This window comes from Talpa europaea (assembly GCF_964194135.1).
Source record: "Talpa europaea genome assembly, chromosome: 5".
In the NCBI taxonomy this organism is placed as follows: Eukaryota; Metazoa; Chordata; class Mammalia; order Eulipotyphla; family Talpidae; genus Talpa; species Talpa europaea.
In genome coordinates this window covers 100,260,641-100,273,250 of record NC_140071.1, presented here as the reverse complement: position 1 = coordinate 100,273,250, position 12,610 = coordinate 100,260,641, and the positions used below count along the sequence as shown (strand labels likewise).

Here is a 12,610-nt window from a genome sequence, read left to right as displayed (position 1 = left end):
TCAATCCCCGGCCACCGGGCGAGGGTCCCACATGGCGCGCAGACCTCTCCTGCCGCCCGCTGCTCCCCTCAGCAGTGTACTAAGGTCCTTCTGCCTGTTCTGCTACCCGCTCTGGCTCTGGTGAATTCTCTCACCCTCCCGCGCTTCTGACTGTACCCAGTGCTTGTATAAATAAATGAATAAATCTTAAAAAAAAAAGAAATGGAAGCGAGATTGGAGTTAGTTTTTCTAACTCCAAGCCCATGCTCTTAATCACCTGTGACCACCCCTTCCGTTCACCCAGCATCTGACAGACAGTGCTCATCTCAAGAAACAAACTGGACACCGACGTATCAGGTTCGTCTTAGAGACAATTTGGTAAATCAGAAAGAACTCTAGAAGGACACCTCGCCAAGGTAAGCTCCCACAGTTCTTGTGTTTGTTTAGTCACCAACCATGCTGGCAGGTAGAGAAGGTGGCTTCTGACTCTGCTCCTGGACAAAAGCAAGGAAGAGGAGAAGCCATAAACTCGGGTGGGAATCATGAACAGCCTGGGTCAGGAAGCCTTTAGATAATGCCCTCCCTGTCCTCTGACTTTTCTTGTCCAAATTTATTTTATTTTTATATTTTTTACATCATTCATCTTTTTTTTTTTTTTTTTTACAATGTATGCTTTCTCATCTGAGCTTCCATATGTCCTCTGACTTTTTTAAGTATGTAAGTACACAGAGGAAAGCAGAGTTATTTCCTGGACAGATTCTTCCTGTAGCAGAGGAAGACCCACACACACAAGTAAAGAGAAGGCACTCACATGGGGGACTTGAGGGAATTTGGGGGATAGCAAGGGTAGGGTTGTCCATGACCAGACTCCAAGGAGGGATGAATGAGGTTTGGCTGTCATTACATGGTTCTGGTTGATAAATACTGTCTGGAATTTCCTTGCTGATTTTTTATTCTCACAACCGCAGGCCCTGATCCTGTGGTCCACTATGCAAATGCAAATTACCTGAATCGGCTGCTAGTGAGTCACCAACTTCCCTTTAAAGCCAGGTTGGATTCAGGGCAGTTCTGCTGGGGCAGAAGCCATGGCTCCAGGACCCTGCTTCTTTTCCTGCCGGCTGCTGGTGTGCTGGTTGGTGATTATGGTGGTAAAAGGTAAGGGTTTTGTTTTATTTTATGGTGGGTCCACCAATTAATTTACTTCTTAATAAGTTGTGTAAAAGGGCAAAATTTGGGTGTGGGATTATACCAATTCATATTGGAAATATTTATATCAACGTCCATCAGCTAGTGTGGTTGAAAAGAAAGGCTGAATTTTACCATTTGAAGAACTTGGTCCGAGTCTCAACCCTCACTCTGTGATTTCAGGCACCCTTCACTTCCCTGACATCAGTCTCTTCATCAGTGAAGTCACAGTGTCAATAATATTCATAATTATGGGGGTTGTGAAGATATAGTTCTCATACGAGAAAAATTCTTCAAGCTTAACTGTGAGGTGGAGGGTAGAATTGGATTTGTAATGGTGGCCTTAATGTAGTATGTACAGAGGCTGGTTTATAATGATGCATCCCTGAAATATATATAATGTTATAATGCAGTTGCTTCAATTTTAAAAAAATATTAAACACTATACAAATTCCAGACAGTATTCCAGATACTGGCTATGATTTCTATCAAGCTAACAATTTCCACCCTAAGTAACTGCAAAGTGCACCTCATCCACCTCTTTCCATCCCCAGCAGCACAGTAATTTGCACATGTGGATGTTTAGTCTGTTTGCTATTTGTGTGGTTAATCATGTTTAGTTCCTTGTGTCTTGGTGACACTGGGGTTAGCATAGATTCTTTCTTTGAGATTATATATTACATTCAACCTTCCTGCTGTGCCTATTCTTTTTCCATTCCAACACTGCAGAATTGTCAGGGGGCCTGAGCCTTAGAAGGGAAAGAAAATTAGGAAACAGGGTCCTCTCTGGTGCAGAAGTTAAAGTCTCAGTGCTATCAAGCTATTGCCAACCACTGTGGCATGAGTTCAATCCCCTGCCAGGGAGATGACCTACATGGTGCAGCAGATCTCTCCCATCTTACCTGCTGCTCTGCTCAGCAGTGTATTTCAGTAGATCCACCTGTTCTGCTCCCCACTCTGTCTCTGGTGAATCCTCTCACACACCTCTGACACCTCTGGCCTGTATCCTAGTTCTTGAACACGTAAATAAAGTAAATATTTTTTTAAAAAAAGAAAAACAGGGAAGGGGAAAGTGAGCGAGGTAGAAGCCTGGGTAGAAAGCTTTCCTCACAGTTGACCTTAGTTCCAGAACAAGGTGTTGCTTGGGAAGGAGAGACCCAGGAGTCATCTGGGTCCTTTACCCATTTCATGTCATGGGCTCATGCAGGTGCTCAGCCAGGTCCGTTACCCCCTAACAAGTTCCCTGCTCCCATCCCGGTTCTCACAACAAAACAGAGAACAGGGGCATCTGAGCTGGTGGTGAGCCCGCCAGAGATCACCCTGTCCAACCTCTGCAGGCACCCTAGGGATCAGAGGCCAAGGAGGTGTAGATCACAACTAAATCCTGCCCCAGACCTCACAAGCAATGCTTGCTGAAACCCACCTAAAAGAGAGAATATCAAATAAACTAACTACCTGACACCTTCTTTCCAGAAAGTGAATCACTCTTCAGAAAACTCTAAATGTGGAGCTAAACAAGTTATGAGATTAGAGGTTTATTCATAATCTTTAAAAAAAAAAAACTAAGACGTGAGATTTGATTTCCGAATTTGCTCACTCTTCCCCCGCTGTCCTTCCAGTGTAGCTTCCAGCTTTCCACGCAGTCTTGCTGCCAACCCACAGCTCACTTACAGCTCCCTTGGCTCTGCCTGACAGGGTCTCTCCTGAGTCTTCTAACTCGCCCACCACAGCAGCTGCGGCTGCTCCCTCCTCCTGCTTTCAGCTGTTTATTGTGGATCTGCTTCACATCAGGACATTTAAATGTCTCTGAGCTGCTGCCTTCACAGAGGCTTTGTTAAGCTGTGTAATTTTTTTTTAACATTTTATTTATTTATACAAGAACTGGGGTATAAGCCAGAGGCACAGGAGGGTGAGAGAACTCACCAGAGACAGAGCAGGGAGCAGAACAGGCAGGTAGACTGAAAACACTGCTGAGGGGAGCACAGGGCAACACAGGAGAGGTCTGTCATGCCATGTGGGTATCTCTCTGGCTGGCTGGGAATCGAACCCACACTGTGAGGCTACGGACAGCTTCACAGCGCTGTGCTCAACCCGCTGTGCCACCGGGATCTCTTTTTCTGACTTCTTATGCAGCTTAGAGCAGCGGCCCATCCCCTGCAATCTGCATTCCACTCTACTCCTGCACCCCCACACCCCACCCCCAGCCTCCCGTGTGTCCCTCCCTGATTGTTTTGCACAGCCCTGTGTCCTTCCCACCTCTGTGTTCATGGAGGCTTCTAGCACTGTAACCTGCTCTTTGTGAAAGGACTAGGCTTTACCTGTAAAATGTGAGATTTGGCCGAGATGGCCAGTCATTCTTTGAGTCTACAGAATGAATTGAGTTAAAGTTTTTGTGAGTAAGCTCATCTCAAGACTTATATTTCTTTCTGGTTCAACTCAGAAAACACATGAGAAGTTCTAAAATTCCACATGCCATGTAATGGAAGACCAGCATACTAGTATATCAAGTATAAAGCTTACTTCTCTTAAAAATCAGTGTATTTCACTATAAACCAGCTATTGTCTGCCCCGAAAACCACAGACTACAGGTAATTATTTAAAAAGAGTTTCTCATCCTTACTTTTTTTTAAAGTGCTAGTTGTTGGTATGCTATGAACACTATTCATGTCTAGACTATAATAAACCCATTTAAAATTGATATCCTAACTCCAAGCAATATTTTGACTTTATTTTTTTTTTATCATCATACACTAATTTTAAAGTAAACAATTACTGTGAATTTTCTGGGTCTGGAATTAAAAATCTCACTGAGCTCCACAAGAAACTACAGAGGGAAACAGTCAACAACTGCCTGACTGTTCAACTGAAAATCGACTATCTTAGGACACTATAAACCAGTGACTGTTCTAGGTGCTAGAGACATAACAGTGACCAGAGGGTCAACCTGCCTGCATGGAGTTTCTCCTAACAGCTGCATCTTTTCAGGCCCATCATTAGTGCACAGATTTTATGAATAAAATCTATCTAGATGGGTCCAAAAAATGGAGCTCAGGTTAACAGAATTTCTCCATAACATGCAAGATTAATAATAGTAACCAACACTCACTAAATGAATATCTATGTTAAAGATGTTCTTGAGCACTTTACACATCTTATTTCAGATAATACAACTGTTACAGGGCAGGGAGCAGGGCACCCCAGTAACCTCAAACCTGCCCGCTCTAAATAGGTTGTGCCATCTGCCACATTGAGACAAACATATAAGACCTTTAATGGAAAGGAACTTTAATACAATAAGTGTGCAATACAGAAAAGACAAAGAATATAGTTTCCAAATCAAGCACCCAAAGTTACACATCCCCTCAGGGGTAAAAGTCCACCCAAACAGGATTGGCCCAAAGCAAGGCCTGAAAGCCTGCCACAAGTCCAAAGCACCTTCTGGAGGGGGCCCATAGAAAAGGGTCAGAAGCAGTCAAACAAATCTGGGAAGAAAAGAGCAAAATCAAAATTAAGATAAAAGCTGCCATCACTAACCTCCCCACAGGTCTCTCACCCACATCTGTTTCACCCAGTTCAGGACCAAAAAGCAAGTACAGCTTCTTCACATGTCTCTCTGCTCCATGTGCCTCCTCAAGGTCTCCTTCTGGCAGGATGGAGATCCTGCTTCCTCCCCACTTCAGTCTCTTCTCCAGCTTCTTCTCCTCCCTGCTCAGCTCCACCCTCCATTTGTGTGGGGCAGAGAACCTGGAACCTCCCCTTTTCCTGGAGACCACCCTGTTACACAATAAGCCAATGATAGGTAGTATTATTTTCTTTATTTTACAAGTAAGCAAAGGAGAAGTTAAGAAACCAGTCAGTGGTCACACAACTATGAAGTAGCCAAGCTTCAGGGAGCCTGTTTTTAAACACTATTCTTTTCTGCCTCTCAAAATGTTTTTAATTCGTATTTAAATTGGCCTGCTTTGGCCTGGTTAAGTTTTCAAAAGAGATCTCATCTTGGACATTGAGTGCCTCATGTCTCAGTATGTTACATAATGAGAAGTATTTGCTGAATCATAAGGCTATCAATGTTCCATCTCACTGAACCTTAATAGTTCTTTCAAACGTATTTTGAGATTTCTCTATTTCTCTCTTCCAATCTCTCCTGCTACCACCTAACGTATTTCCCTTTAACTTCTGCTGTCAGATCTGTTTCCTGATGCATTTTTCTCCCCATAGGACAAGAGGTGGTTACCCCTCCTGGAGGCTCACAAAATAATGTAGACCCTACAGACTGCCAGATCTTTACACTCACCCCTCCGCCAATCACGAGGAAGCCGGTGACAAGCGTCCAGCCCATCACAAGGACACCCAAGTGTCCCTTCCATTTTTTTCCAGGACGATGGCCCAGAGTCCACATTCGCTTTCCAAAAAGACCTTTCCACCCTCCAAAGTGCAACCACCGTTTTCACCTTCATTCATTTTTTGGGCCACACAGACGCTTTCCTCCTCATTATAGATATTTCCCCAGAAGAAAACACCAGAGCGGAAGCTCATCTGAAGAAAGCAGAGAGAAAAGAGAAGCCCCAGACATAAGGAAGCAAAAGAAGCAGATGCCTCACAAAAGACTTTGAAAAGATTTGTTTTTCCAGATTAGGAGCTATCGAGCTTGAAAATTAAGTATCTTAAATGTCATTAACCAGTAAATTTCTCTTTGTCAGCAGTGAAGATATTGGCTTGTAGGTTATTTAGATTTGCAAAACAGGAGCAGTGACACTAGTCTTACCCCAACTTTTTATGATTCCAGTATATTAATGCAAATAAAATGCTAAATTGGATCAGTCCAGTAATTCCTATCCATATTAAGATGCCAGAAGCATCAGCTCTCTCTTCTAAATCAGAGAGAAGAATATTTAAATAACTTGAGATCATTGTAAACCGAATGAACACATCGGTGACACCCTTTTGTATTCTTTGGAAAACTACAAAAGCACACGGTACATTTATAAAACGATCCTCAAAATATATTATAAAGATTAATGTAAAATGAAGTTATGAGGAGTCTGATTATAGAAAATATTTTAAAGATATCATGAACTGAATTACCTAGCCCCCCAAACTCTTTTTTTAACTATGATATCTATGTTTGCCTTAACTTTAGCTTTTTTAAGCAACAAGTGCAAATTAGCTTGATAAGAATCTCCTGTGTTTCTCCTATTACCATCAAGTAGATACTAGTTTAACTATTAAATTAAATGACATCCAATCACCCTGAAACTTTCAACACGGTTGCAGGCTCAAAAGTCTGATGAAAAGGCCACATGGAGGTGTCATAACTCTAAAACTCCACAAACAAAAGTTCACTCCGTTACAGGAATCTAGAATTCTGAGGGCACAATGTAAGCAACAAATTGCAAATATTGTGTTCATTGGTTATTTCTTCAGCCATTCTGTAAAATACCGCCTCTGTTTGTGCCACTTGTCTTGCCTGAAACATAAGAACTTTGATTTTGCCTCTGCAGTGGGCAACTTACACCTGTTCCTTACAGGCACTGCGTGCAAAAATTTTTGCTGCCACTGCTGCTACTGCTTCTAAGAAGAGAAAAAAAAGTTACATAAAGACATAAGGAAGCTGTCAATGTCTTTATAGAGAAGATATAATTATCAAGCTGTGCTTCCTTGCTATATTAAAAGCTAAAAAGAAAAAAAATCCTTCACATACTTCATAGCAAATTTGCATTATAACAACAATATTTGCTTCAAAATAGGCCTAAATCTTTATTTGAATGCCTCATTAAGAAGCTCTGTATTTTGTAATAATCTTGCTCTTTTTTTTGATTGTTTTTGGTTTGTTGGGCATAACCAGAAAAGGGCCAACCTTGGGCAAACTTGAAGACAGAGAAAGGTTTATATTTGAGTCTCACCTCCAGTGCTGAACCCCTGCTTTCCTGGGGCCTTTACTATGGCATGCTCGCTGTTCCCCAAATGCAGCTCACCATGGTAATTGTGTGCTTACAGGGACTCAGGCTGCTCGAAGCACACATGTCTTTGACTGGACTTTCTTTCCCCCAAACATAGAACTATTGCAATCTCAGATTTAACTGCTCTGAATCTGGCCCTTAAAGGCCTCACTATGTGATATGTAAACCTCAGGAAAACTAAGACCAACTAAAGATAGATTAACAGTTTCAATGCATTAGTCACTATTATCTTTTATAGAAAATAGGCCACTGCTTGGTGTTTCATAGTGAGAGCCTCTTCCAAAATAACCCAAGGCAAAATTGCATCATGCCTCCTTGAACATGCATAGAGTGGCTTATATGCATATTTGCATTTAAGCCCATATTTGCAAGTAAAAGCATATGGATTTGTGACTTTTTTAAAAATGCATCTTTTGGGTTTTTTAATTCTTCTTTTAAAGTACAGTGATGACTAGTAGGTCTGCTGGCTCAAAGGGAAAGACTTCAGTCACAGATATCTCAAAGTGGATTTATTTTCAAATGTGCTCCTGTTAGCATACAGGTGGGATTAGCTGTTTTTGAAGCAGTGGGAGTCTGTTGGAAGGGTGTGGTAATTTTCAAGTAGCAGAAATAACCCATACAAGTTTAAAGTTCTAATCATGCTAAAAGGCACAACCTGTATGTAATCAGACAAACCCAAACTGAGGGAGCTTTACTAAACAACTACTCTGTATTCTTTAATAAATTGTGCCTGTTATGAAAGTTTAAAGGAGTACAATGAGACATTGTTAGTGTGGCCCCCAGAAAAAGGGGAAGTATCATGTTCCCTGCCCCACACAAGGAAGGGTGGAGCTGCATAGGGAGGAGCCGCAGGAGATGGGGCTAGAGGAAGGAAGCAAGAAGACGTATAGGATGCACATGTTGCAGAGACACGTGAAGAAGCTGTGCTTGCTTCTAGGCCTTGGACTTATACAGGGACTTGGGGGACATGGAAGGACACTTGAAACAGGCCTGGGTGAGAGACACGCGGGGGTAAACAATGACAGCTTTTATCTTGATTTTGTTTGCTCTTTTCTTTCCAGAATTGTCTGGTCCCTTTGTTACAGGGCAACCCCAAGGTCAAATGGGTTGGCCTGAACTTCAGTCCTCACTTGCGTGCTTAAAAGGGACATATAATGAGACTCAACTGCAAGTACACACAAAAAGCATAATAAAGGGTTCATTTACCAAAAAATGGGGAAATGAATAAACGAATAAATCAGGAAGAAAGAGAGATAAATTGCTGAATGCGTCCTACCAGTTCTGCTGACCTGGAACCCCAAAGGCATGCTGAAAGCCGGCAAAAAACCATATACCCACCAAGGCCCACGTGTCTGGTTATATACCAAGCCTGGTTGCTTCCCTCCACCCTCAGTTCCCAGCAATCCTCCCTTTGGTGGTGAAGATATTATGAGATATGTAGTCCAGGGTGTCTTGGATCACTTTGGTCTGGGGTCCATAAAACCTGTTTGTGGAGTTTGTTCAGGACATCCTTTCCCCCAACACCCTCTTCCCCTTTCCTATGGGTCCCCACTATTAGAAAAGAAAGGAGGCCATGAGTATCAGACTGAAGTAGGCTATATTTAGTAAAAGTCCATGAGGGGAGACTCTCGGCTGCAGCAGAATGAGAATTGCACCCCGAGATTGGGAAAATGGGTGTGGGGTAAGGAAGAAGTATGAAGCTTTTCTGCCCTCCCGCCATTAGGATAGATGAGGGAACCCTGTGGTCCTGAATGCATGCCTGATGGCGGGCACCTGGAGTGGGTACACCTGGGCTGAGTGAGTTTATAAGGGCGGCGCCATGGGGACGCCAGCAGAAGCCAAGAATCAACAGAAGCCGAGAGAAGAAGACGAGAACAACAGAGATCACCAGAGAGCCCAGACAGAGTGAAGATTTGCTGGGGGCTGGGAGGAATGCCAGCCTCCTGGCTCCCCAGCACCCCTGCCTGCCATATGCCTGGTAAATCTAAATAAAAGACCTGCAAAAGCCACTGAGGGCTCCAGGACTCTCTCCTCCTTTACCCCATCAGCATGGGATCTTAGAAAACCTGCTCAGGGCTTCCCCGGTGGCGCAGCGGTTGAGCGTTGCGAAGCTGCCCGCGGCCTCTGCGGGGCTGGTTCGATCCTTGGCTGCTCCCCGGCCACCAGAGGAGGGTCCCACATGGCGCGCAGACCTCTCCTGCCGCCCGCTGCTCCCCTCAGCAGTGTACTTCGGTCCTTCTGCCTGCTCTGCTCCCCGCTCTGGCTCCGGTGAATTCTCTCACCCTCCCGCACTTCTGACTGTACCCAGTGCATGTATAAACAAAACAAACAAATAAATAAATAACATGCCTCTATTACAAAAAAAAAATCTTTAAAAAAAAAAAAAGAAAAGAAAACCTGCTCAGTGGCACGTCCTACCCTTACAATGGGTCTTTATAGTGTCTAGTTACTGCCAGAATATTTGGTGGGGGGGGCTGTGCGGGGCTGGGGTGGGGGCAGGCCTCTACTGCCTGAGGACATCTGCTGGAATTATTTACTGCTGTCAGCTTATCTCTGGTTCTCCTTATCCCTAGTTCAGCTTATTTCTGTGCCAGTTTTATGAGGGGCCTATGTGTGCACTCATCACCCACCAGGTGCCTTAGACTTGTGGCAAATTTTCAGGCCTTGGTGGCACTGCTTTGGACCAACTCTGTTTGGCTGGGCATTACCCAAGAGGGGATGGGTAACTTTGGGTGCTTGATTTGGAAACTTTATTGTCTTTTCTTTGTTTCACACTAATTGTATTAAAGTTCCTTTTTACTAAAGGTCTTGCACACTAGAGTATGTTTTGTCTTGATGCGGCGGATGGCAGAACCTATTTACAATGGGCAGATTTGGGGGCTCTGGGGCGCCCCTCACCCTTCCCAGTAAACATGACAACTAAAAGCAGCATGTGATCCTAAAGGTAGGAAGGAGAGAGAGAAGATGCCATAAAGGATACAAGTGGGACAACTGGCAAATTTTTTATGTGGACCTCATTCGAAGGAATAGTATGTCACTATTTTCTGAATTTGATAATTATGTAGGAGAACATACTGTTCTTAGGAAATATTTGCTGATATGTCTGAAGGTAAAGGAGCATGATTTCTGCAAGTAAATTCAAATTATTCAGTAAAACCCCAATTATTCAGGGGAAAAAAAAATGCATGTGTTTGTGTGTGTGTGTGAGAGAGAGAGAGAGAGAGAGAGAGAGAGAAAATAAGGAGAGGGAGGAAAGAAGGGAGGGAAGGAGGAACAAAGCAAAAATAAAATGTTTTTGTATTTGATATATTTGAGTCAAGAGTGTACGAGGGTGGGCCTCCCCGGTGGTGCAGCGGTTGAGCACCGCGCTGTGAAGCTGTCCTCAGCCTTTGCAGCGCCAGTTTGATTCCCCGCTAGCCAGGGAGAACCCCACATGGCGTAGCAGATCTCTCCTGCCGCGCCCGCTGCTCGCCTCAGCAGTGTACTTCGTCAGTCTGCCTGTTCTGTTCCCCGCTCTGTCTCTGGTGAATCCTCTCACCCTCCCATGCTTCTAATCTGTACCCCAGTTCTTGTATAAATAAATAAATAAATCTTTTAAAAAAAGAGCGTGCGAGGGTTCTTTGTATTGTCCTTGCAACTTTGCATAATTTGAAATGATTTCAAAGTAAAAGTAAAAAGACATTGTTAGAAATAACACAGAGAAGTTAGTGCGAGGGAGGGTCTCAGACCTGAGTGACCAGTTAGAGCCCCTGGGGACAGATGGGGGTGGGGGGCGATAACAGAGTTGACAGCAATGACAGGGGAAGGGAGGGCACTAGGAAGAAAAGGAAAGTTGAAAAGCAGACCAGATCTTGGGAAACTAACTGGGAAGCCTGTGCTCAAAGTGCCACAGTAAAACAGGAAGAACAGCAACACCCAGGCCAGGTAGTCTGTGCTGTCTGCTGGAGAAGGGGAACACCACTGGGAGGACAGCGCTCCTACATGTGCTGAGTGAGTCCCAGTGCCCTGATCTGTGTGAAAGGAGGAAGGCAAGGATAGGAGATGAAATTGGACAGATATCCTGGAAATAAACACAACAGAAGTGAGGAAGTAGAGGACATGGCTGCAGGCAGACCTGGAACATAGACCTTGACCTTGTTGATATGAATAGCCCTCCTTGTTCTCCAGACTAGGGGCTGTGAACTTCCCTGGAGGTCATGAGGCCTGGCCTTTGGAAACAACTTAGCTTCAGGGGCTGGCAACTCTGGGCCAGACCTGCATGTGACTACTGCCAAGCTGGGCCTGGGGGTAAGGCAAGACCCCTATCTTGGGTGGGAGGTGAAGGTGATCTAAGGAGTGACTCTGGAGGTAAGATGCCATTCTAAGTGGTCACTGGTATAGCAACTGACAGGCAAGGGCTGCGAAGGGAGGGTGTCTGGTTTTCTGTAGACACAATTCACCACACTTTATTTCTCAGGTGGAAGATTCCCCTTTGAACTTTGCTTCTAGGTTGGGTACTCACCTCTTCTGTGAGCTTGCTTTGCCCTTCTCCCTCCCTTTAACTCTCTTTAGATTATCATTTACTTGAAAAGCCTAGGGAAGTGGCTGCAGCCCCAGATGTGGGGGTACTGTTGGTAATCATGAAAGAGGAAAGGCAAGTCCTCTGAGACTTCTGGGGGAGGAGGCAGGTGAGTCAGTATTGCTTGCCTGTGGAGGGGGTGGGTATTGAATGTGCACTGTTGGGTGGCCTCAGTGATGGTGATGGAGGCTAAGAGCAGAAAATTTGGAAAGGAAGCACCACAAGACCAGATCTAGAGGTAGGGGGATTAGCTGAATGGAGGCAAACTGACCTAAAAACCTGTTTTCCTGACTGACTGAAATCGAGGCATGTTGCTTTTCTTTCCCTGATTTATTTTAGTTCACGTTAATGGACAATATCCTTTCTAGAATTTTGCTTCTACCTTCCTCCCTTCTATAGGACATGACCTGCATTCCAAAGTAGAACAAGAAGGTATTAAATAAGGTTTATAGCAGCACTGTTTACAATAGCTAAGCTTTGGAAACAACCCAAATGCCCAAAAATAGATGACTGGATCAAGAAGATGTGGTACATATATACCCTGGAATATTACTCAGCATTCAAAAAAGATAAACACATGCAATTTGCAGCAACATGGATGGCGCTGGAAGGGATCATGCTCAGCGAAATAAGCCAAAAAGAAAAAGAAAAATACCGGATGGTCTCACTCATAGCAGGAATCTAGAAAACTTAAATAAGGGACCAGGAAAATGAATAACTATAAGAAAGTGAAAATCAAAATCAACAAAAAACTATGAACCAGAGACACTTTTAGGGGGGCGGGGGCGGGAGGGGAGGGATTGGGGTCAGAATGGGGGGGCTGCAATTGTATGGGGAATATAACAATAAAATTTATTATTAAAATAAAAAAAATAAAAATAAAAAAAAAGAAAATGCAATGATTAAAAAAAATGAAAAAAAAAAAGGT

At 43.8% G+C, this 12,610-nt stretch overlaps 1 protein-coding gene across 1 annotated transcript; it reads left to right on the top strand.

The window, feature by feature from the left end:
- Positions 1 to 1,064: 1,064 nt before the first annotated feature.
- ODAPH (odontogenesis associated phosphoprotein) lies at positions 1,065 to 5,777 on the top strand (the record flags this gene model as incomplete). The annotated part of the gene is made up of 2 exons (XM_084232979.1): positions 1,065 to 1,134; positions 5,383 to 5,777. The coding sequence occupies 2 exons, from the start codon at positions 1,065 to 1,067 to the stop codon at positions 5,775 to 5,777; spliced, it is 465 nt and encodes a 154-aa protein (XP_084089105.1).
- Between the last annotated feature and the right edge of the window lie 6,833 nt (positions 5,778 to 12,610).